Below are 20,965 nucleotides of genomic sequence, written 5' to 3' on the forward strand. Positions count from 1 at the left end.
GATGATTCCAGCTGCACAAATAAAAGGTGGGGGGGGACACCTAACTTGCCAGTAGTACATGTGAAAAGGATCTTGGGATCTTAGTAAACTACAAGCTGAACATGATTCAACAGTGTGATAAAGAAGCAAAAAAAGGGTAATGCAATTCTGGGTTGCATTAATAAAAATCTAGTGTCCTGATCAAGGGAAGGAATAGTACAATTTAAGAAGGATGTTGACAAGCTCGAATGTGTGCAGAGGAGGGTGAGCAAGATGATCAAGGGTCTGTAAACTAAGCCTTATGAGGAATGGTTGAAGGAGCTGGGTATGTTTAGCCTGGAAAAGAGGAGACTGAAAGGAGATATGATAGCCATCTTCATATATCTAAAGAGCTGTCATATTGAAGATGGAGTAAGCTTGTTTTCTCCCACTTTGGAGAGTAGGACCCAAAGTACGTAATGGCTTCAAGTTACATAAAGGAGATTCCAATTAAACATCAGGGAGAACTTTCTGGGTAAGAGCTGTTTGACAGTGGAACTGTATCCCTCAGGAGGTTGTGGACTCCTTGGAGGTTTTTAAGCAGAGGTTGGATGGCCATCTGTCATGGATGATCTAGTTGAGATTCCTGCATTGCAGAGGTTTGGACTAGATGACCCCTGGGATATCTTCCAACTCTACAAATCTACCAATTTATGATTCCGTCTCCTATGACTACTGTCATGGTGCATTTTTCTTACAAGGAGCATTTTCCAGAGTAGTCATTTATTAGGAATTATTGTAATATTTTTTCAGTCGTTTATCCAAAACCTTTTTCTTATACAAGCTATAAACCAACATTATGATTTAAAGACTGATTTAGCCAAAATAAAATTACTAAACGTATTATCAGGATTTTTATGTAACAAAATAGCAACGTTTTTAAATTCGGCAATATTAGAGCTCTCTATTTTTGCGAGCCAGAAACTGTGGTTGAATAAACAAAGTTATTTAGTGACTGTAGTAGTATTTGCTGCTCCAACAGCTTAATGAATAACTTTAATTCATCTAGGAGTTCATGCATGTAGGTGAGTTTTTCATCTTTTGACATGTTATTGGATGGGTCTGACAGACGGTCTACCATGTTAGATAATTTCTCTTGAGATTTTAAGGTTTTCAGTTTAAGACTTACATTTTTGACCGGCTGTGTTTCTCTGGCTGCTCTTTTCTTTGGAAATGCTTCCATTTCTCTCTCTCTTATTTTCTGTTCCTTTGTGTTGATCAAAAATGTATCCTCAAAACTACCTTCTTTTTTATGAAAACTGGAAACGTTTCTCTTCATTCTTCTTGGTAATGTACTCTGGGAGCTAGTAGGGGTAAAATAAGAAGACAAACTGTAGGAAGTATAGCTATCAAAGGGTTTTGAAGAAACAAAGTTTGGCTTTCCTGGGTATGTTGATCTTCTTCTTCTTGTTCCTCTTCCCTTTAGTCCTAAGAGTTGTCCTTCCTTGACATTGTAAGTGATGACTTCATTGGCTTTTCTTCTTTTACGATCATTGGAATGTGTTGCCTGTGATTTAGATTCCTTCTCACCAAAATAGGTACTTCTTACACATCTAAGGATTTCTTTCTGTTCTATGGCTTTCTGTATTTTGTCTTCACTGTTCTGTGTGTTTCTGATCCTACATTCTTGCCTTTTAAACCTTCTGGGAATCCAGTCCTGTCTGTCTGCAAACCTTGGTTTTGTACTTCTTTCCAAATGCTTTCTAAATCTTCCCCTTCTTTTATTGGAAGGTTTCCTTTCCCTTCTTTTATTGGAAGGTTTTCTTTCCCTTTTGTTATGTGTCCAATGTTTCTTCCTCTGCAAAATGCCAACCATGACTTGAGTATAACATCCATAAATGCTTAAGTTTGAAAGATTGTATTAGAATTAGAAATATCTCAGACACATACTCTGCACCTCATAGGCCACTATGCTTGTTAGATCACTGGAAAGATAGAAAATGAAACCCTTGTCTCCTATTTATCCCTGTGGGAAAATATGAGATAAAGCCTCAGTCAGGCTCTAGGGTCTCTAGAACTCCTTCTCACATAGGGGCAGAGCTTGGAGCTCAACAGGGGGAAATGGTATATAAAAGAGAGCCCAATCAATCCCAGTTCTGTATGTGATCATTTCCCCTCATTTTTGGCCTGCCCACGATTATTATTTTGCTGTTCATCCCTGTATTTTTATTAGACTGGAGTCCACACCAGTTTGAATTAGACTGGAGAAGTTCACATCAGCAGGCATCCCTTTTGTGTTTTTTTTTATTGCCTTCTAATTTGTCAATTCTCTTATGCCAATTAATTACCATACCCGCCAAGTCTCCCGCTGAAAAATGCGGGATCAGCAGCAGCGCAGCACCGGAAGTTGCATAGAAGCAACTTCCGGGGCCGCTCTGCCCATGTGTGGGCACCAGAAATAGGGCAGAGTGGCACCAGAAGTCACTTCTACACATGCCCGATGGCCATCTTGGTGGTGGCCGCATGGTGGCAGCCATGTCGGTGACGGCCGCCGCCATGCGGCCACCACCAAGATGACCGCCGGGCATGCGTAGAAGCGATTTCCGGTGCCGCTCTGCCCTATTTCCGGTGCCCACACATGGGCAGAGCAGCACCCAAAATGGAGGCTCCCTGGCAGGTAGGAAATCCGGGGGATTTCTGGGAGTTTTCTCCATTTGGGAGAACAGCAGGAAACGGATTAAAATTGGGGGTTTCCCGCAAAAAAACAGGATACTTGGCAGCTGAGATTAACTACTAACAGGGCATATTCACAGATAGTGGCATACAATTTAAAAACAAAACACACATTTCTGCAGTTTTTTTGTTTTGTTCAAATCTGAAGGATCAAAAGGTGTGTGTGTGTGTGTGTGTGTGTGTGTGTTGCAAGGCCATGCTTCTCTATCCAGAAGCACACCACAAATGGTGACTAGCATGGCCAGAAAAGAAACAAAAGAACCGAGGAAGTCACAGATGTTGAAACGGGTGTAGCAGAATGTGACCGACCCACTCACCCACCAAAACTGTCTGCCACCCCAAGTGGAGTACCGTAGTTTAAAGCCCAATTTCCCGCAGTTTATTGTATTATCTCTGAATTGGGTAAACTTGAAATTACAGGAGACAGCAACGTGACTGGTGTTTGAGGGTAACATCATGTGTACTATACAAATTAATTGAGAACACAAAACAGCTATAAATACGCAGTAAGCTCCAATGTGAACAAGCTCTTTATATCATGATTTACCTGCCATGTTAACTGCTTCCAAAGCACTGGTTTGCTGGGCTGCAAATCACTAAGAATTTTTGACACCACTTCATTTGATTCTTGAAGAGCCTGGGGGATATATGATCCGAAGGGTGCCTCTACTGAAAGAAATTAATATGAACAAAAGCCTGTTTCTAAGGACACATTACTCTGAATCCTACTTTAAAAGCAACTGAATGAGAGCAATGGCTTAAAGCAGTGGTTCCCAAACTCTTTTCTCCATGGAGTACCTGAAAATTGCTAAGGGTCCTGGTGGACCACTTAATGATTTTTCTGCCTGTTGTAGTAAATGTAATGTGCTTTGCTCAGTGCTTTATGCTTTTTAATTGTATTTTTATTGCTTTGTAATACAATATACAATAGACGCGAGTGGCGCTGTGGGTTAAACCACTGAGCCTAGGGCTTGCCGATCAGAAGGTCGGCAGTTCGAATCCCCAGCTCCTGCCAACCCAGCAGTTCAAAAGCACATCAAAGGGCAAGTAGATAAATAGGTACCGCTACAGCGGGAAGGTAAACGGTGTTTCCGTGTGCTGCTCTGGTTCGCCAGAAGCAGCTTTGTCATGCTGGCCACATGACCATTTGGGAAGTAGTAGTGAAGACACTGGTTCTGCAATGTTAGGTTCAGCAATGTCTCAATTACCATAGGGACTAGCAAGTTCCTTTTAAAAATCCCCAAGGCTTCTAACAAATACCTTGTTCACGTGTGTTATGTTTTCGGCCACATCCAGCATAAATATATAGTTGGAAGTCTACACACATATATTCAGCATATTACTGTTATCTGGGAAACGCTGACCCAAAATGTATAAGCACATATGTGGTGGTGATAAACATTCCATACCTGATTCCTTTTGGATGATGATAATATCAGGTTGAGCTTCTTGTGCCTTCATGGATTCGCTGGTAAACTTATCCATTTGTTTAACTCTAGCCTTAAACAAGCAAACAAAGCACCACAATAAAAGGGACTTGTAAAATACTGTGTTCACATTACTAAAAACTTTTGACACTATATGTTTGCTGGCTCATAAATGCTAAATGCTTTCTTAAGTTCAGAGATCTGTGTACTTTACTGACCAAGGCTGATACAAAACAAAATTCACAACTTTTTTTTTAATCATAAGTGACTTCATAATAACTTAAAACATCAGGTCACCATGATGTCTTGGCAAATTTCAACATGGACATATTTACTTACAGTCCAGTTGTAAGGTTGGTGGGGTGATAACATGTAGGACAGAATGAACCAATAGGTACATCAATGCAAGGTCATAATGCTTGTTGCTGGGCCAGTATCTCGTAAAAGATGTGATCTCAGGCATCAGAGGCACTGCTCCAAACAATTGGAATAGGAGTGTTAAAACCTCTTGTAGCTGTTTAATTTGCTGGAAATGATTTTCACAGATGCATTCTCCGCTTTCCTAACAGTTCAAAGCAGCTGATAACCATAGAGAAATGCCATCCATAAAGCCAATTAACTAATTTTTATTTCTGCAATCTCACCCCCCGCTCACATAAAATAAACAACTGCTTTAACTTGTTGCTTTCTAGGAACAGGAAAGAGGTTTTTTTTTACCTGATATCTTACTGAGTTACCTAAGGAAAGGAAAAATGGGGAGAGTTGCACGAATTAACAAGGCAATGGCAAGAGAGATGACTTTACACACTTCTTCATATAGAATCGATTTAAGAATCAAAGCAGAATCATCATCCTTTTAAGAAGAGTTCACAGGAAATAGCTGACAGCTGAACAGTTGACATTTTTATTTTATTACAGGTATACCAACTTAAAACAGTTGCTCTGAGAAGGTGCCATTTTACATGTCTTCAAATCTTTTAATATATCTTGCTTTTTTCATTCTGCGCTCTCAAATTTTATTTTATTTTTGTAAATTAGGGGTATGAGCCAAAGTGAAGCACGAATTGCAGATCAATCTGATGTATATAACTCAGAATGTCAATGGAACTTAACTCAGTCACAAACACGTTTAGGGTTCCAAGCTTAATTTCAATATATTGAGAATGTGGTTTTTTTGTGTGCCTCATTGAAATAATGGGTGTTTTGGCTGGTTAGTCGACCTGCACACATTATTTTCTCTCTCACAATGAGAAACAGCGATTTATTCACAGCTGCGTGACTCATAACTAAATTGCATCACTTGGCAACACTTGTGGTTGGACTACTTTTCAGGTTATTCATTCCCCTTGAACTATTTCTACCTCGGTTAAAGATACTGTACTTGCCTGCGCAAAACCTTACCTGAAATGGGGTAAAAATGAGAAATTAACATAAAAAAGACAAAGACGAATGTCTCCCTAGTGGCCATAATCCTCAAAACAGTAGGTGAGAAGAATGAGAGAGAGCAGGAACCTTTAAAAGGCAAGGGGAAAAGATGAAAGGTTAAAATTGTAATGAGGGATCCAAATTCCTTAGAAATGTGTATTTCCTTCCATTGATCTATTTTTAAAAAAGCAAAAAATGAAACGTGTAAGGATTAGTTTTAAGCCCCAATCAAAAAGGGAGTTACCGCATTTTCAGTCAGGGTGGAAGGCTCGCCTATTCAATGGTTTTGCCTGCTTGAAAGTCTGGGCTAAAAAGCTCATTTTCATGTAAGCAGTACTTGGGGGGGGGGAGGGGGGACCGCAGTGGTAATAAATAGGCGATGCTTTGTTTGTTCAAAGAAGTGTCCAATACCCAACCACAATTGCTTCAAGAGGCTGGGCAGGTGAGGGGACAATTCTGAGGTAAAAAAAAAACCCACAAAACGCGAGCACACCTGAGGTAACGACGGTTGGAAATGCGCGGGAAAAGCTAGATCTCCCTCGCGCGCCACTTCAAAGCCTCCAACGCCTCTTTCCTCCCCCGCCAACGGCAGCTGCGCCGCTCGAGGCTCTGATTGGACAGGGGGCGGGAGGGAAAGGGAGACTGCGACAAGCGCTAGCCAGTCCCCGGCGACGCGTGACCCCTGCGGTTGCTCCAAGGGAAACCCCGAGCGAGAAGCGAAGTTTGTGTTTACAGTATGTTCTGTCGATCGTCGCCGCTGCCGTCTTCTTCCCGCCTTCTCTGCGGGAGTCTTAGCCACGGAGCTTCCGGTTTCCCGCTGCCATTTTGAAATGCCCCATTCCCAGGGCGGAAGTGGAGGCTGCCCATAGAAATCAGTGGGGGAAATGAAACTGCTCTTCGTTTTGTAGGCAGTTCTCTTGCATTACATGTTTTTCAATACAACAGTATTACAAAAATAGATTGCAATCCATTCTTTTTCCATGCCAGGTTGGTTGTGCTTGGATGGCAGACAACTTTGCAGTGTAGTAATAGTTGACTAAATCTGGGAGTGGTTTCAACAGCCCTAGTTCGCAAGCCATCTTGACTCTTAATGACCCCAAATATTTCCTCTGCAGAAGGAAATATCTTGGGGGGGGGATCTCTCCCAGTAGTTCTTTTCACTACAGTCAAAAGAAACACGTTGTGTATGAATAGGACAGCAGACAATGATTTCAAACTAGGGTATTTGCCACCGCAAAATAATGACCCACACTGGCCAAGATGAAGTGATCTGCAAACCTCAGGTATCTTGACAGGAGACAAGCTACACGCTCATTTTTTTTCTTGTAGACTGCCTTTTTCTGTGATCCGTGCACGTGTCTTCTATAATCTTCTCGTGCCTTCTCAGTACATAACCACACCCTTTATATTTCTATATTTCCTAGTGGCCATTTCTGAGGATATAGACAAATTAGGGCTGCTGGTTCAAGGGTATGGAAAGCCAGCCCTGTGAGGAAAAGTTGAAGGAACTGGGCTATGTATTGGACTGAAGGGAAGTAAGATCGAGCTCTTCAAAGACCAGAACTGTGCTCACCACATTCAGAAGAGGGCAAGATCAAGTGGGCTTAGGATATGAGAGGGTAGATTTTGGCTAAATATAAGGAATCTTGACTACTACAATAGCAGGTTGGCAACAGGGCAAACTAGCCAAAGTGGTGGTGGGATTGCAGGCCTTCAAATTTATAGGAATCTGCCTTGCACTGTGTTCATCTAGGATTGCCTGCACGAACTAGCAGCATATTCCATGTTCTCAGGCAATAAGAGACACCCCTTTTATAGGGGTTTGCAAGCTAAGTAACTATGGTAAACCCCAACGGATCTGGGTCCTCTGGGGTGTATAGGAAAGTTTTCAAATAAGGATTGAGTCACGACCCCTCCCAAGTTTTCAAAATAATAATTTTACTTCCAAGAAGTCCAGACTACCCCCCCCCAATAACAAATCCTCACATTTTCAGATTGAAAATCTTTAATTTAAAATTTACATCACACGGGGGTGGGGGCAGGGCAGGAGGAACACTCACATTCTGTCACAACTAAAATCCGTCAGAAGTGTGCTGTAGGTATTCGTTTTATTTAACACTGTCATGGCTTTTTTTTCCCCTCCCAAAACACAGTTGCACAAAAACCAATTACCTCCAAGTTTGTGTCTTTTCCGCCCCTCTTTAAAATTTGAAAAGGAAACAAACACACTATATACATACTGCCATATAAAGAGCATCCAAATAGGACAAAATTGCTACAAAATATAAAACCCACCCTTACGTATTTTCATTAAAGAACCCACCAAGCAAAAAAAAAAAAGTTATCCAGAGGCTCTGTAATACTCACCCCCCACCCGTTTTAAAAAGAAGAAAAAGTTCCATTTTGCTCACACACTAAAGCTGACAACTCAAAACTGTGGCAATGTAGTTAGCTGGTTGTTACGTTTACTACATAAAAGATCCTTAGAGAAGCTGTAAAACTATTGAAATACATACTATGTATAACCATGCTGGTGCGCTTGGTTTCATTTTACTCCTTTGTAAAATAATAATAATAATAATAACACACAAAACCCCCTTTCAGCCTTTTAAATGGTCAAATACAGACTAGTAGTAGTCATTGAAGGTAACTTAGGGGGAGAAATCTTCTAAAAATCACTGATTCGGCCATTCATGTTTTTGAACCAGTGCAGGAGTTTGATGCACACTTGAGAGATCCCTCAACAACTAATTTTAAAATATGAAACTGGAGCAGAAGGCAGATTTCCTGCATAAGGAAATCTAGCCCCATTGAGATGAATTGGGTTAAGATGGCTGCTCAGTAGTTCTGTGGTGTCAATCACAGCTCAGATAGTACTATAGCCAGAAAACCTTACATGTGCAATGAATTAGTACAAGCCAGACCCAACATTTAAATACTCTCTTTGTAATGGAAGGGTTTTATTATTTTCCGAGCCTAACTAAATTAAAAACAAAAGGGTATATGGAAAGGTGAGGGGGGATCTGAATTAATACAAAGTAACTGCTTTTAAACACAGAACCAGCAGGACAACAGTATACGCTTTTTAAAAGTTTCTAAGATTCATTCATACACAAATGTAACAGGATTGGAATAAAGCTTTACCAAGTCCTTTCAGCCAAGTCATTTTTTTTAAAATCCAAGTTTGTCTATTAAAATGCCTTTTTGCATTTCCTTCTGTTCAAATGCCTCTTTAGAGTTAGCTGTGAATATTTCCGGGGGGCGGGGGAGAGAGAGAAATACTGTTTTGCAGAGCTTCTCAAATGCAGTGTCACCAGAACTTAAAAGAGTCCAATGTCACATACTAAACATTCCAGAACGTGTGTCTAATGTGCTATTTATATTCACAAGCAACTGTAGTAAGGGGGGGGGCAACTCCCATCCATCTATGTAAAAATACCCCTTTTTATCTAAACCCACATTAGCGACAGCTTCTCCTAAGCAGGACAGATAATAAAAAAATAGTATCTCTGGAATACAGCTGTGTGTTACTATTTGGGTAAAATATTTAACAATCCAAGTTAGTCTATCGTTAGGTAAGAACTGCAGGAGTTCTCAAGAGTCCAGTATGCCGTTTGCTGTTTTTTGTTGTTAAAACGCAATCTGCAAAGAAGATCCATAAAAACCAGTTTTGTTGCCAGCACAAGGCTCGTTGTCTTTCCTTTGCTGACAGGGTGCGGTGAACAAATTTCTGAAGGATTCTTGCCCAAATGTTTCCCCACAGCATGACCTGCACTTCTCCCCATCATGAGCTTAAGGTTAGCATACCTGTAACTAGACAATTGCAAGGTTGGTCCACCACTCTCCACAGCCCTTTTCAGGACACCTTTTGACAACAGCCAACCTCACTGCTAGCTTCACCGAGGGCAGGGAAACAGCAAGGCATTTCAATGATCCTTTCCCAGAAGTAAGCTGCTTGCCCACCTTCCCCACCCCAAATGCTGTGCTCTAGGCCTCGCCATGTGGCTTAGTCTACCTGCCAACTGAAAGGTGGCATATAAAAAAAATGTGCCTCTCCTATATATATATATATTTAATGAAAGCCTGAAAAGCTTCAGGGTTTAAAAACAAAGGGGTGGGGGAGGCGTCTAGAATTTGCATCAGAAATATGAATCCTGTTTCCATCTAGAGGAATATAATGATCAGAAATGGCAAACTAGAAAGAACTTTTAAGTAAGCATTTCCAGGTTATTGGTGTGGTTGTGAGTAAAATGTTGGTTTTGTTTTCTCTCTTAAGTGTTTTGGGTCTCGCCTTTTCCAAAGAGCTCTGCTCAATCGGGCCAAAGCCAGGTCTAGTTCTGTGGAGGACCAAAGGCCTACAGGAAGCCCACAAGCACAACAGCATCCTCCCCATTTGCGATTCCCAACAGCTGGCATACAGAGGCATTCTGTCTCCAACAGTGGAGGTAGGACATAGCTTTATATCTTCTGTGAATTTGTCTTCGAAAGCTATGCAAGTTGGTGGCCATCACTGCCTCCTGTGGGACTCTTTTCTCAACAGCGAGAATAGGATGGGCCTTGGGCCTGATTCAGTAGGTCTCTTCTTACATTCTTATGGAAAAAGTTAGACTCAAGAGAGCTGATCCCATGCTTTCCATAGTTACATAGAATATTTTTTTAAAAAATGCAAAAAGTGTGTGTGTATAAAGTGTATGAGAAAGCAGAAGCGCAAAGACTTCACCTGTTTGTACATTCTTCAGGTGCCCTTTTAAAATAAGCCAATTGTTATTATCCAAATTCTTGACTTCATACAGCCTTCGGTTCACCTCATATATAAGCCTCTCTAAGGAAAAGCTGGATTATCACACTGCAATGTCTCTTACTTCAATGAACCATCTTTAAAAGTCTGGATTAAATTAGTTAAATGTTTTGCTTTAACTGTTACTAGAACTAACAGCATGCTCACATAAAAATAGGGGGGGGGGGAATTTGGAGAAAAATGTTTCTGGGGAGGTGGGGGCTGGTGGGGGGAGACAACTGGTTCAGTGATTAAAAGGGGATGGAACAGTGTTCTCTCTGCACATGATCCAGAGTGGGCTATTATGTCTTAGTTGGAATGATAAAAAGGGCAAAAATAGTAAAAACACACTTCCTATAAAAAGTTAACACATTAATATCTTCTGTAGGGATACCTAGGATACATGGAGACATACAAGTCTGCATATCGCTATTGCGTATCCTGCAACAAAAAAATGCATCTGGTCCTATTTTTTTTCCTACAACTTAATCGTCGTCATCGTCTCCCTCATCTTCTGCTGCACGTTTTCTCTTCTCCCCTCTGACGCCTTCGGCTGCAAAAGGAAAAGGAGCATGTTCACTTATGTTAAGTGTACAGCAGCATGTCACACACACACTGCCTTATTTCTACCTCTTCTGGGCACTTACACCTAGTTTATCAAACACAAAACAAATATCTTGACATGAAATTGGCTAAACAGAAAGAAGAAATTATGTGTGGTCTGAGCCAACAACTGTTCAATGTATCAGAACGATGGGCATATTACCTCTTTCTATTTTCAGTAAAAAAATAAAATACAGATCAAATGTTTTCATAAAGGCAATGAATCAGTTATGGTATTGTTAGTTTTCCCCCAAAGAAGCCCAGGGAACAGAGGTTAAGGGCTGCTGAGAATTCTCCACTGGAGACCCACACTCAAATTAATTACCCAAATTTTGTGAGCTGCTAACCTGGGTGCTTTGCTTTATAGTGTAGATACATCCCAAGACAAAACTAAACAACCTCAAAAGCGAGACATCGGCTGTATGGTGACCTGTAAGGTACCAAACAACCCCACAATTCCTGTTTTTCCAGCATTACCTGGAAAGACAATGGGAGAATCTATGAAGTCTTCAGGGCAATGTCTTATGTGGCTAATGGGTCATGTATTGAGGTCTACTTCAGCTTGTCTTTTGCACTTCAGTAACAAAAGGAGGATGGATTTCTGTATTTTAGAATTTCTGTTTCTTTTTGGAAGCCGCCCAGAGTGGCTGGGGGAACCCGGCCAGATGGGCGGGGTATAAATAATAAATTATTATTATTATTATTATTATTATTATTATTTCTAGCGGACCACAGAAAAATCTCTCCCAGAAATCCCCTTCTGTTGTGGACAAATTATAGAATGAAAGCTGTATGCTACAGCAATGAAAACACTAATTTAACACTTCCATTTGATTGCACCAACTTACAACTTCTTAGAAAAAAAATAGTCCAGCTGTAGCAACTTTATAAAACCTAAGTATAGGTTGCAAAAAAATTATCAGCTATTTAAGGCAGAGATGGCTAACCTATGGGTCCTTCAGATGTTCTCAGCTCCCATCAGCTAGCATAGCCTGGGATGATGATGATGGGAGTTGCAACCTCACAACTTCTGAAGGACCACAGGCTGATTTACATCAACCAAGTATAAATTCAACTTATGTTGGGTTCAGATGTCCCCTTCCTCCAATGGAAGCCAGCTCCTTCAAGCCTGAGGAAAGGAAGCTTTTGGATCCAAATTAGGAAGTTTCAGACGTTTTAAGAATTTAAATGCAACTTTATTCACATGCAGTTGAATATGAAACTTACCTTCTTCTTCTTCATTCTCCTTCTCCTCTACGTAATCATCATCATCTTCTTCATCCTTAAGAGGGAAACAAGTTGATGGTCTCAGAAGTTCAGTATGATTTACAAAGTGAAACCAATACTCCTAATCGCATTCTAATAAGGCTGCAAGACATGGCATTCCCAGACTGTTGCATTCTATAAAAAGCAAAGCCAAATTTCTCCGTGCTCAACTAAGGCAAAAGTAAAAAAAAGGCTAAGTCAAGAGGGTCAACTCATTCCAAAACGCTTGGGAGTTGTTTAAGAACACATTTTAGAAACTCAGCTGAGGTGTGTATCACAGATCAGGAAAGGTACCACAAGGGCCAAGAAGACACCAGCATCAAGCAAAGAAGCTATTAGAGGCAAGAAGGCTTCCTTCAAGAAACCAAAGTCTTGTCCAAATGAAGAGAACAAAAAGAAACACAAACTTTGGCCAAATAATAATAATAATAAAAGTGCAAGCAGACAGTAAGGGATGATAAAAAAGGGGGGAAAACATTGCTAAAAACATTAGAACTACCAATAATAAGTTTTTTAAATATATTAGTAGCAGGAAACCCTCTGGGGAGGTAGTTGGACCCTTGGCTGACAAGGGAGTGTCAAAGGAGGACAAGGAATCTGTGTAGAAGCTGAATGAATTCTTTGCATCTGTCTTCACAACAAAAGAATAGATGGGCCATTGGCCTTATCCAGCCGGCTAATTACAATTTAGAGAAGCCAATTACAAAAATAATATGCAATGGACAAACTGTTTGCTACTGAATTGCAGGATTTCTCCGGTGTGCAGGGAGACTATAGCCAGTGTCTTCGACCTACCTTAACATGCACCTCAGCAACATATAGCCAGAACCAAGTATCTTGTCTTCCTATTTCACTGCTCATTTGCTTATCTTGTTCTCAATTTGTACTCTTGGGACTTCTCACTAACTTGTCCTCAGCCATTTCATTTCCCACTAGGATTCATATTCCCTTCACACATCTGCACCATTTGTGGAGGTGAGCCCCCAAAGAAAACACTGGTTTTGTCGGGATCTATAAAGTACTTCAGATTTGGGTCCATTTTTAATGCAAAATAACAGTCCCCGAGTTCTATAATGATAATTTCTCAATCATGCTTCAAAGGAGAATCATCATCTTAAATGGGATTGTGCACTTATTCCCATCTTCCTCTGATGAATATTTACCTGTTTCCTAAGGTTCCTTGATCTAATCCTAGTAACATTACTTTTAGTCTTCTGTCATTTGCGGCTTGGTTGCTTTATTCTGAACAGTCCCATCAGCACATCTACCAGCATTCTCTTGCAAAATAGGTTGGAGTCCAAGATCTCAAACCACAGCTTTTGCTTCAACAATATATATGCCATCACATTTATACAATTTTCATCATTTCTGTGCTCTCCATGGGAGCATGGCATGGACAAAATATACTCTTTTCTGCACAGCATGCACCATTATCAAGGTTAAATGTTTTGGAACTTGGGAGGAAGAACATAAAATTTACCTGAATCTCTTCTTTCATTAAGTACGAGAGGCCCACTTCTTCCTCATCCTCCTCATCTTCACCTTCACCCTCCCCCAAGTCTGAGCCATCGTCGTCTTCCTCATCATTCTCTTCATATTCTCCTGGGGGACCAGCTTTGTCCTCATCTTCTTCATCCTCATCTTCATCCCCATCTGAAGGAAAGGTAACGCTAATGAGATGCACATGGCATGCGCTTCCAACTTCTGACACAGAATTTACAGGTTCAAACTCAACAGTCTCAAAAAAACAAGCACATGGTACAGTCCTCCTGGGACATTACTTCTGAATGCATTGCAGCAGTTTGCAGGCTTGGGTGCTCAAGAACGTCCCCACCTGTGCTATCATGTTAAGGAGGATTTTCGTTTTTTGCCTTTATCCCAATGTGTGTAGGGTTTTTTTGGGGGGGGGGGCATTTCAAAATGTGATTCTCCACCTGCATTCCCAGGAGGACTATAACACATACAATTTTTTGGGAATGTATAGATCAGTTCAACATCCAATCAAATGTTAGCTCTTTTCCAGACATTAGAACAGTGATTCTAGAAACAAAACAGAATATATTAATGGCTCATACGATGTTATATATAGGAAACAATTTTTTAAAAAACCAACAAAATGTATTCTTTACGTGACATTTATGTTTTGCTGCAAGGTGCATTTTAAGTCTTTTTGGCACATATATAAAAAGTATAGTGTGAACAGTGAATGTTAAACCACAAAATTGGCATGCCATTTGCTCCAAGCCTGTGACTTGATATCCAATCTAGAAAGGGTATAATAACAAGACACATTTACAAAGAGTTACCTTCATCCTCTTCATCTTCTGAGTCGGGGGCCTCGTTATCCTCCTGATCAAACCCATCTAGATACGTAATTTGCTGGAGCAAGTCAAACACGCTTTCTCTGTAATCCTCCAGGTTTGTGATCTCACAGTTAAACAAATCAAGACTCTTCAAATTCTTAAGATTTTGCTGAGAAGAACAGAACAACACCTTAGATTTCTACGTCAACAGAAAACACCTTTTAACAACACCTTTAGATGCTTCATTATTAGGCCTGCCAACTCTGCACAAATGTTGGTAGTCCAGTCTGTAACATTACGGCTGCAATCTAGGAATAAGCCCTAATTAACTTACTTCCAAGCAAGCGTAGGTTGGATTGTGCTTTATTTTATATACACACACCCCACAACTCCACAAACTGACGTGACTTACAAACATAAGCAGGCAAACATCAGTGAATTTTCTAACTGTAACCCTACCACTGAGCTAGAACAGTGGTCCCACTCCACCAAAATTGGCCACTGCCCCCTTGGACCTATAAACTCATCCCCAGTGCCCTCTACCCTATAAAAAACATTTATCAGAATAGTGGTTTCCATAACCCAGTAGGGAAGATAATAATAGATATAGAGACTTCCCTGCATATTTAAGTCATGAATCTGGATAGGGGACTGTAGGAACATTTCTACAACATTTATCATCATTATTCATTAAATTTCAACACCGCCCTTCGTAAGAGGATCACAGGGCAGTTTGCAATATGAAAACACAAAAATACATACCATTGTAATAAACAAACAAAATTAAACCCACTACACAGCTTAAAAGGCCATAGATTGATTACTTAGCTAAAGGTCTGGGACAAGCGGAATGTTTTTGTTTTTGTCTGGCATCTAAAGGTATGTAACAAAGGTGCCAGGAGAGCCTTCCTGGGGAGAGCATTCCACAAATGGGGAGCCACCGCAGAAAAGGCCCATTCTCATGTTGCCACCCTCTGGACCCACCGTGGAGGGGGCACATGAAGAAGGACCTCAGGGGATGATTGCAGGGTGCTGGTGGGTTTATATAGGGAGAGGAAGTCAATACATTCCTCTTACTAATTTACTCATGTAGGGAGACAGTTGTTGGAAAAAGAGCTCTACTACAAAAGTGGAGTTATAAGTTCCAGGCTCCGGTTTGATGGAGGCTAAACTTATTTAACCACTCCATGCAAACTGTGCAACAACATGCAAAATAGTCGCAGCTACCCTTCTTAACTCTGATCTGTCCAGAATATGAACCACTAAAGACATCTAGACTGTATAAATTATGCCGACTTCCTTTAGCATTGTACTTTAAACTCGGTTTATGAGATGTGTGCCTTTATATACCTGGTTACAAGCAGAGAAACATTTACCAACACCTATTATGCAATCATGCCATCTAGTTACCCTGTCCAGCGATGTTGGGCTGAAATTATTCCAGGCTTCAAAACACCGCGATCCTATGCAAAGCTGCCAGTTTTGAGTATGCTCCAGTGGGCACAGCAACACTGATTTCTATGTAAATATGAAATCGGACTACTTTGTATAAATACCGCTTTATACTTACAAGGGCTTCCACGGTGCTGAGATCTTTGATTTTATTACCACTCAGATTTAGGTATGTGAGATTCGGACATCTCTCTGCCAGGACTTCCAGGCCTCCGGAAATTAGATTATCACTCAGTTCCAGCTACAGTGCAGAAAAGTATCGTATGATCAGGCAGATGTTTTTCAACTTTTCCCATGTCCATATTTTAGTAAAACCATGCAACTCTAGGAATCTAAACAAACCTTTTTTTAGATGTTATCTAAGGATAGTTGATTGCATTTTGACTTATTCAGAACCAGACAAGAATAGCAGTTCTAATAATCTTCCTCGCATCATTATCCAAGTTTGCACCTAACCTACAATCATTTCCCTGCAAGCTTAACTGCAACAATCTCTGCTCAGCCATGAAGCTTGCTGCAGTGGGCAGGGTGTTCCTCCTCAGCATAACCCACCTCCGCAGGGCTGTTTTTTAATGGAACGAATATAAGAAACACAATGAATGTAAATTTAATCCCTTTAAATTTGGAACTCTCTGCCCATTGCTATCAGGTAGTTGCCTTTGCTGCGAGTTTTAATCTGTTCTTAGTCTATTATTGTTATTTTTCTATTGATAATTTTTGTAAACCACTTCAATATTTTTTCCACTATCAAGCGGTATATAATTTTTATGAAATAAATAAAAAATAAAGTCATGTGCAAACATGTTTAAAATGATATTGCCTAGAAAAAACACCCAAAAATACAGACATGCAATTGAGAGCAACACAGTGTCCTCAAAATGTCCTGGACCACAACTCCCACCAGCCGCAGCCAGCAGCACTATGCTGAAGAAGGCTAGGATAGTGTCAAGAGCAGGCCTGGAGAGACCTAAATTCATAGACGAGCCGACAGGACCCGCACTCCTGCTATACAAGCAGTATCGCTAACTGAGCTCAACAGGAATGGGCTAAATATACCCAAGGATTTAGGGAGCTAATCCTATGCTCTTGCAACCCACTGGCCAAACAGAACTAACTCATCTTTGCATTCTGGTCAATACTCACCTTTCGAAGCTTAGTCAAAGTGGGGAGCTTGGCGAGTGATGACAGCTCCACGTTGGCCATGCTGAGAAACTCTAGCTCTTTAAATGTGTCATTCAGACCTTCGATTTCGCCATTGCTAGATCGGCAATTGTCCAGAACCAGCTCAGCCACCTACAAAAACAGGACACAAGTCAACTTCAAGCTGAAGAAAGACCTATGCTCCCTGTCACATTCAAACAGATATTATGGGTGTTGCTCAACTAACTTTTAACCTAACTTAAGAACATAAGAAGAGCCTTCTGGATCAGGCCTATGGCACATCCTAGTCCAGCATCCCACTCACTCACAAACAGGACCCAAGCAAAGAGTGATCTCTCTCCTCTTGGTATTCAGAAACATTTCTGCCTGGCTGGAAGCAAAGCGTAGCCACCATGACTAGCAGCCACCAACAACCCTCTCCTCCATGAAGAGTCATGTCCACTAATTTCAGTGGGTCCACTCAAGGATAAAACTTAGCCAAAGTAAATGCAACGAGTGCTACTCAAACTATGTACGTACTGAAAAGAGGCAACAACATTTTTAGAACAAGCTTGATTCATTCCCACCCACCCCTCTCCAAGAAACCAGAAATGCACAATTTAGTCGAGTTTAAAACAACACCTGGGTTACTTTTTGTCTTTACTCTCAAACAATGCAGTTTGGTTGCTTTGCATTACTAAATGCCACAGGAGCTGTTAGCTCTTCAAGGCTTAACCTGCAAGGAGCAGGGAGGAAGGGAAGGAAGACTTTCCCTGCTGTCAATCAACTGCAAAAGGGGCGAGACAGAGCAAGTGTTTGTCCTGACCTAAATGCAGGAACATCTGCTGGAGCCAGAGAGTCGTGAGTTGAGCAGCAGGGAATTGGAAAAGGCCACAAGGGGGTTGACTCTGCTCTTTGAAACAACACATGGCAGTGGAATTATAACTGAAGTTTAGCTAGGCCACCGCTGCCCCAGCCCCAGCAGAAAGCAAATTGTGATCTTTGGTCACAACAACTGAATTTGACGTATTTTAAAAGAACGCAAGAGCCTGCTGGATCAGGCCAGTGGCCCATCTAGTCTGTTCTCACAATGGCCAACCGGATGCCTGTGTTAAACCCGCGAGCAGGAATCAAGCACAAAAGCAACACTCTTCCCCCCTCCTGCGGCTTCCAGAAGCATCCCCGCCTCTAATAGCCACCCATAGCCTGATCTTCCTCCAAAAACTTGCCAATCCTCAATTGAAGCCATCCATGCTGGTGGCCATTACTGCCTCCTGTGGGAGTGAGTTCCGCAGTATAACTTTGTCCCTGTTACTTTATTATTTATTAGATTTATGTACAGCCCTTCATCATAAGATCTCAGGGCAGTTCACAAAATGTGCTTGCTTTTATCTGTCCTGAATCTTCACAGGATGTCCACATCAGAGAGGGAGAAAAACTTTTCCCTATCCACTTCCTCGACATCATGCCTAATTCTATACAATTCCACCATGTCGCCTGCTATTTGCCTTTTCTCTAAACTGAAAAGCCTGAAAAGCCGAAACCCTTCAGAAAGTCCATACACATTTTGTGGGAAGCAGCTGAGTGGGTGAGCGGCTGGGAGAAAATCTAAAAAACGAGTTCCCCCAGCCCCAGCCTCTATACCCCCCAGCCCCATATCCAGGGTGCAAAAAGGACATCTGAGACTTCTGTGCCAAGCCTTTTGGGAAGCTATAACACCCAGGACTGCCCCTATCAATTATGAACCGGAAGGCACAAAAGGGGAAATATTTGCAACCAGTTTGGGTCCATTTATGGCTTCAGGCAGCCACCACATTCTGTTCTCTTTGCTGCTTTCTCTGTGGCTGGGAGTCAGCTTGGAGCAAACCAGGCCATGCAGTTACCTGTAATACTCTTTTGACACCAGCACTTCCACGGAAGAGACATTATGGGGCGGAGGAAGTTACCAGCTTCTCTCTCTCTCCCTCTCTGGCAAGGCTGTTCTCTGCGAGCTCCTGCCATGAACCTTAGCTAGCTTTTAGAGAGGGCGGAGGGAAGAAGGCGGGCGCTTTTGTCTCATCCCCACCCACCCCCAGAGCGGAGCAAAAGGGACTCGACCACAACGCAATCGCCTTATCTTCTGGAACCATTAGGGGAGCGAGCTTGCACGGTGAAGCAAGCCGGGGGGGGGGGACATGACGCCAGCCATGTGCTCTCTCCGAGAGCAGGGGCAGAACAGCACCCAAGGAAAGGGTTGGGCAAGACACGAATAATTAAAAATAAAGACGAGGCCTCATTCTTAGTGCGTCAAAAATGCCTCGTTTAAAAAGGGCGCGCGTGGCATTAAAAAAAATAATCCTCCCCCATTACTTTTTTGTGCAAGGCTTTCAGGAAAGCCCAAAAGCATCTGCGTAGTTGGGCTAAGATGGATTCGGCGTAAGCCCAGCGACTTGTTTATCAAGCAAGCAATCTACGCAGCCAAGTTAAACTCGCATAAATAAATGCCCCTTTTAACAACATAATTTTTAAAAAAAGTTTAAAGGGGGGGGTTTCCCAGAAGGGCTCTCCTGAATATTTCCTCGAGGTGTTAAAGAACAAAGGGGGTCCTCCCTAGTTTTGTTTTGCAAAAAAGACACAACCCACCAACCCAGCCAAAGCCCGATCCTTTTCCCCACCGTCGGCGAAAGGGGACGCGTGACCTAGATTTGACGGAAGAGCAGTTAACTAATGCAAAGAAAGCGAGGGAGGAAAACTTTTAATTCGGAAATACTTTCTTTTCTTACGCGTTGTGGGGGGGGGGAGATTCACGCTCTTCTAGCTTGGCGGTTACGTACATACATATATATTTAATTAACCGCTTTTGGGGCGGGGAGAGATGGCACCGAAGCATGACCCAGATTTCTATTTCTTTTTCCTTTTGCGCCCATGATGGGGAGAAGGCGGCGCCAGGAGCGGAAGAGTTAACCCCCCATGTCCTCTTTCAATCACGGTTGGCAAATTTACTTAAGCTCGCCACGCAAACCCCCGTTTTAGAGGGGCAGAGAGAGACAAACCGGGAGGAGATGGGGGTCTGGTTTCCAGGCACAGCGCCGGGAGGGTGGAAAGGAACAGCGCCAGCACGAAAGCAAGCAGATGCCATTATTTTAAAAATAAAAAGCCTCGCCTTTGGGGAGACTTTGCATTGGATCGGATACGCAGCCCCCCACAAAAGGATATAAATTAACCCAAGTTGTCCTTTTGCAGAACGGGCTTGAAGGAGAGGAAGTCCGGCATGGCGAAAAAAATAAGCGCGATCGAGTCCAACGCGCCCTCTCGTTCGCTCTCCAAATGCGCCCATCATCGCGCACTTTTAGCGCAATGGAGATTTTGCCTCGCGAAGAAGGCAGCGTGGAGGAGGGAAACCCACCATTTAAAGAGAGAAAGGGGATTAAGCAGAAGAGAGGAAGAGCCGTTTGGGATATTCCGCGGTGGGAGTGGGGGGAGGGTTAAGGGATATTTTTTAATTTTTATTTTGGAGTTTGTTCTCACCTTCTCGGGCGCCCGATTCCTCATCTCCAGGTTGATGCGCTTCTTCATCTCCATCGCCCTCCCGCCTTTGCGCGCCGGCCCTGCTTGGGAAAAGCCCCTCTCCAAAAAAAACAAAAAAAGTGGAGGGAGGAGCGCAAAAAAAACCTACCCAAAGGAAGAGACCCCCCAAAATGGGGTGGAAATGTATAAAAAAGGAAGGAACCCGTCCTCCTCTAAATCAACAAAAAGGAGCCGGTGCAAATGAAAGTTGGGAACTCCCAGGTGCTAACGCTGCTGCCGCGGCTCCTCTCCCAGCCCAGAGCCCCCCCACCCCCGATCCCTCCTCCTCCTGCGAAACACGCAGCTCCTTTCCCTTCAATGGCCGCTCGCACACT

The 20,965-nt window shown here is 42.2% G+C and overlaps 2 protein-coding genes across 4 annotated transcripts; both read right to left on the bottom strand.

Annotated features, from left to right (window-relative positions):
- Positions 1-724: 724 nt before the first annotated feature.
- LOC132591332 (uncharacterized) lies at positions 725-6,171 on the bottom strand. Of its 2 annotated transcripts, none has more exons than XM_088659877.1 (6): positions 6,037-6,171; positions 5,520-5,630; positions 4,836-4,855; positions 4,101-4,191; positions 3,239-3,357; positions 725-1,816 (listed from the first exon to the last, which is right to left on the bottom strand). In XM_088659877.1, the coding sequence occupies exons 2-6, from the start codon at positions 5,584-5,586 to the stop codon at positions 923-925; spliced, it is 1,191 nt and encodes a 396-aa protein (XP_088516003.1). In that variant the 5' UTR covers positions 5,587-5,630; positions 6,037-6,171; the 3' UTR covers positions 725-922. The 2 variants fall into 2 exon arrangements, with proteins under 2 accessions (XP_088516003.1, XP_060125567.2); XM_060269584.2 differs by having other exon boundaries at positions 3,239-3,360.
- A 1,359-nt stretch (positions 6,172-7,530) lies between these two features.
- ANP32E (acidic nuclear phosphoprotein 32 family member E) lies at positions 7,531-20,965 on the bottom strand. 2 transcript variants are annotated; one of them, XM_035098405.3, is made up of 7 exons: positions 20,592-20,965; positions 17,088-17,237; positions 16,063-16,185; positions 14,496-14,661; positions 13,670-13,842; positions 12,151-12,205; positions 7,531-10,873 (listed from the first exon to the last, which is right to left on the bottom strand). In XM_035098405.3, exons 1-7 carry the CDS (start codon positions 20,643-20,645, stop codon positions 10,806-10,808), a joined length of 789 nt encoding a protein of 262 aa, XP_034954296.1. In that variant the 5' UTR covers positions 20,646-20,965; the 3' UTR covers positions 7,531-10,805. The 2 variants fall into 2 exon arrangements, with proteins under 2 accessions (XP_034954296.1, XP_034954298.1); XM_035098407.3 differs by lacking the exon at positions 20,592-20,965 and adding an exon at positions 18,968-19,082.

Source organism: Zootoca vivipara, chromosome 16, assembly GCF_965207765.1.
Source record: "Zootoca vivipara chromosome 16, rZooViv2.hap1.1, whole genome shotgun sequence".
Classification (NCBI taxonomy): domain Eukaryota; kingdom Metazoa; phylum Chordata; class Lepidosauria; order Squamata; family Lacertidae; genus Zootoca; species Zootoca vivipara.

Excerpts from the sequence above, each read along its gene's own strand:
- LOC132591332 (XM_060269584.2), bottom strand. The coding sequence starts at position 5,586 with ATGGCCACTAGGGAGACATTCGTCTTTGTCTTTTTTATGTTAATTTCT. Across the intron at positions 4,856-5,519 it reads TCATTTTTACCCCATTTCAG|GTAACTCAGTAAGATATCAG; the intron begins GTAAGGTTTTGC and ends TCCTTTCCTTAG. Across the intron at positions 1,817-3,238 it reads GGAAGCAGTTAACATGGCAG|AGGAAGAAACATTGGACACA; the intron begins GTAAATCATGAT and ends GGCATTTTGCAG.
- ANP32E (XM_035098405.3), bottom strand. The coding sequence starts at position 20,645 with ATGGAGATGAAGAAGCGCATCAACCTGGAGATGAGGAATCGGGCGCCC. Across the intron at positions 12,206-13,669 it reads TAATGAAAGAAGAGATTCAG|GATGAAGAAGATGATGATGA; the intron begins GTAAATTTTATG and ends TTCCCTCTTAAG. Across the intron at positions 10,874-12,150 it reads GGAGAATGAAGAAGAAGAAG|CCGAAGGCGTCAGAGGGGAG; the intron begins GTAAGTTTCATA and ends TTCCTTTTGCAG.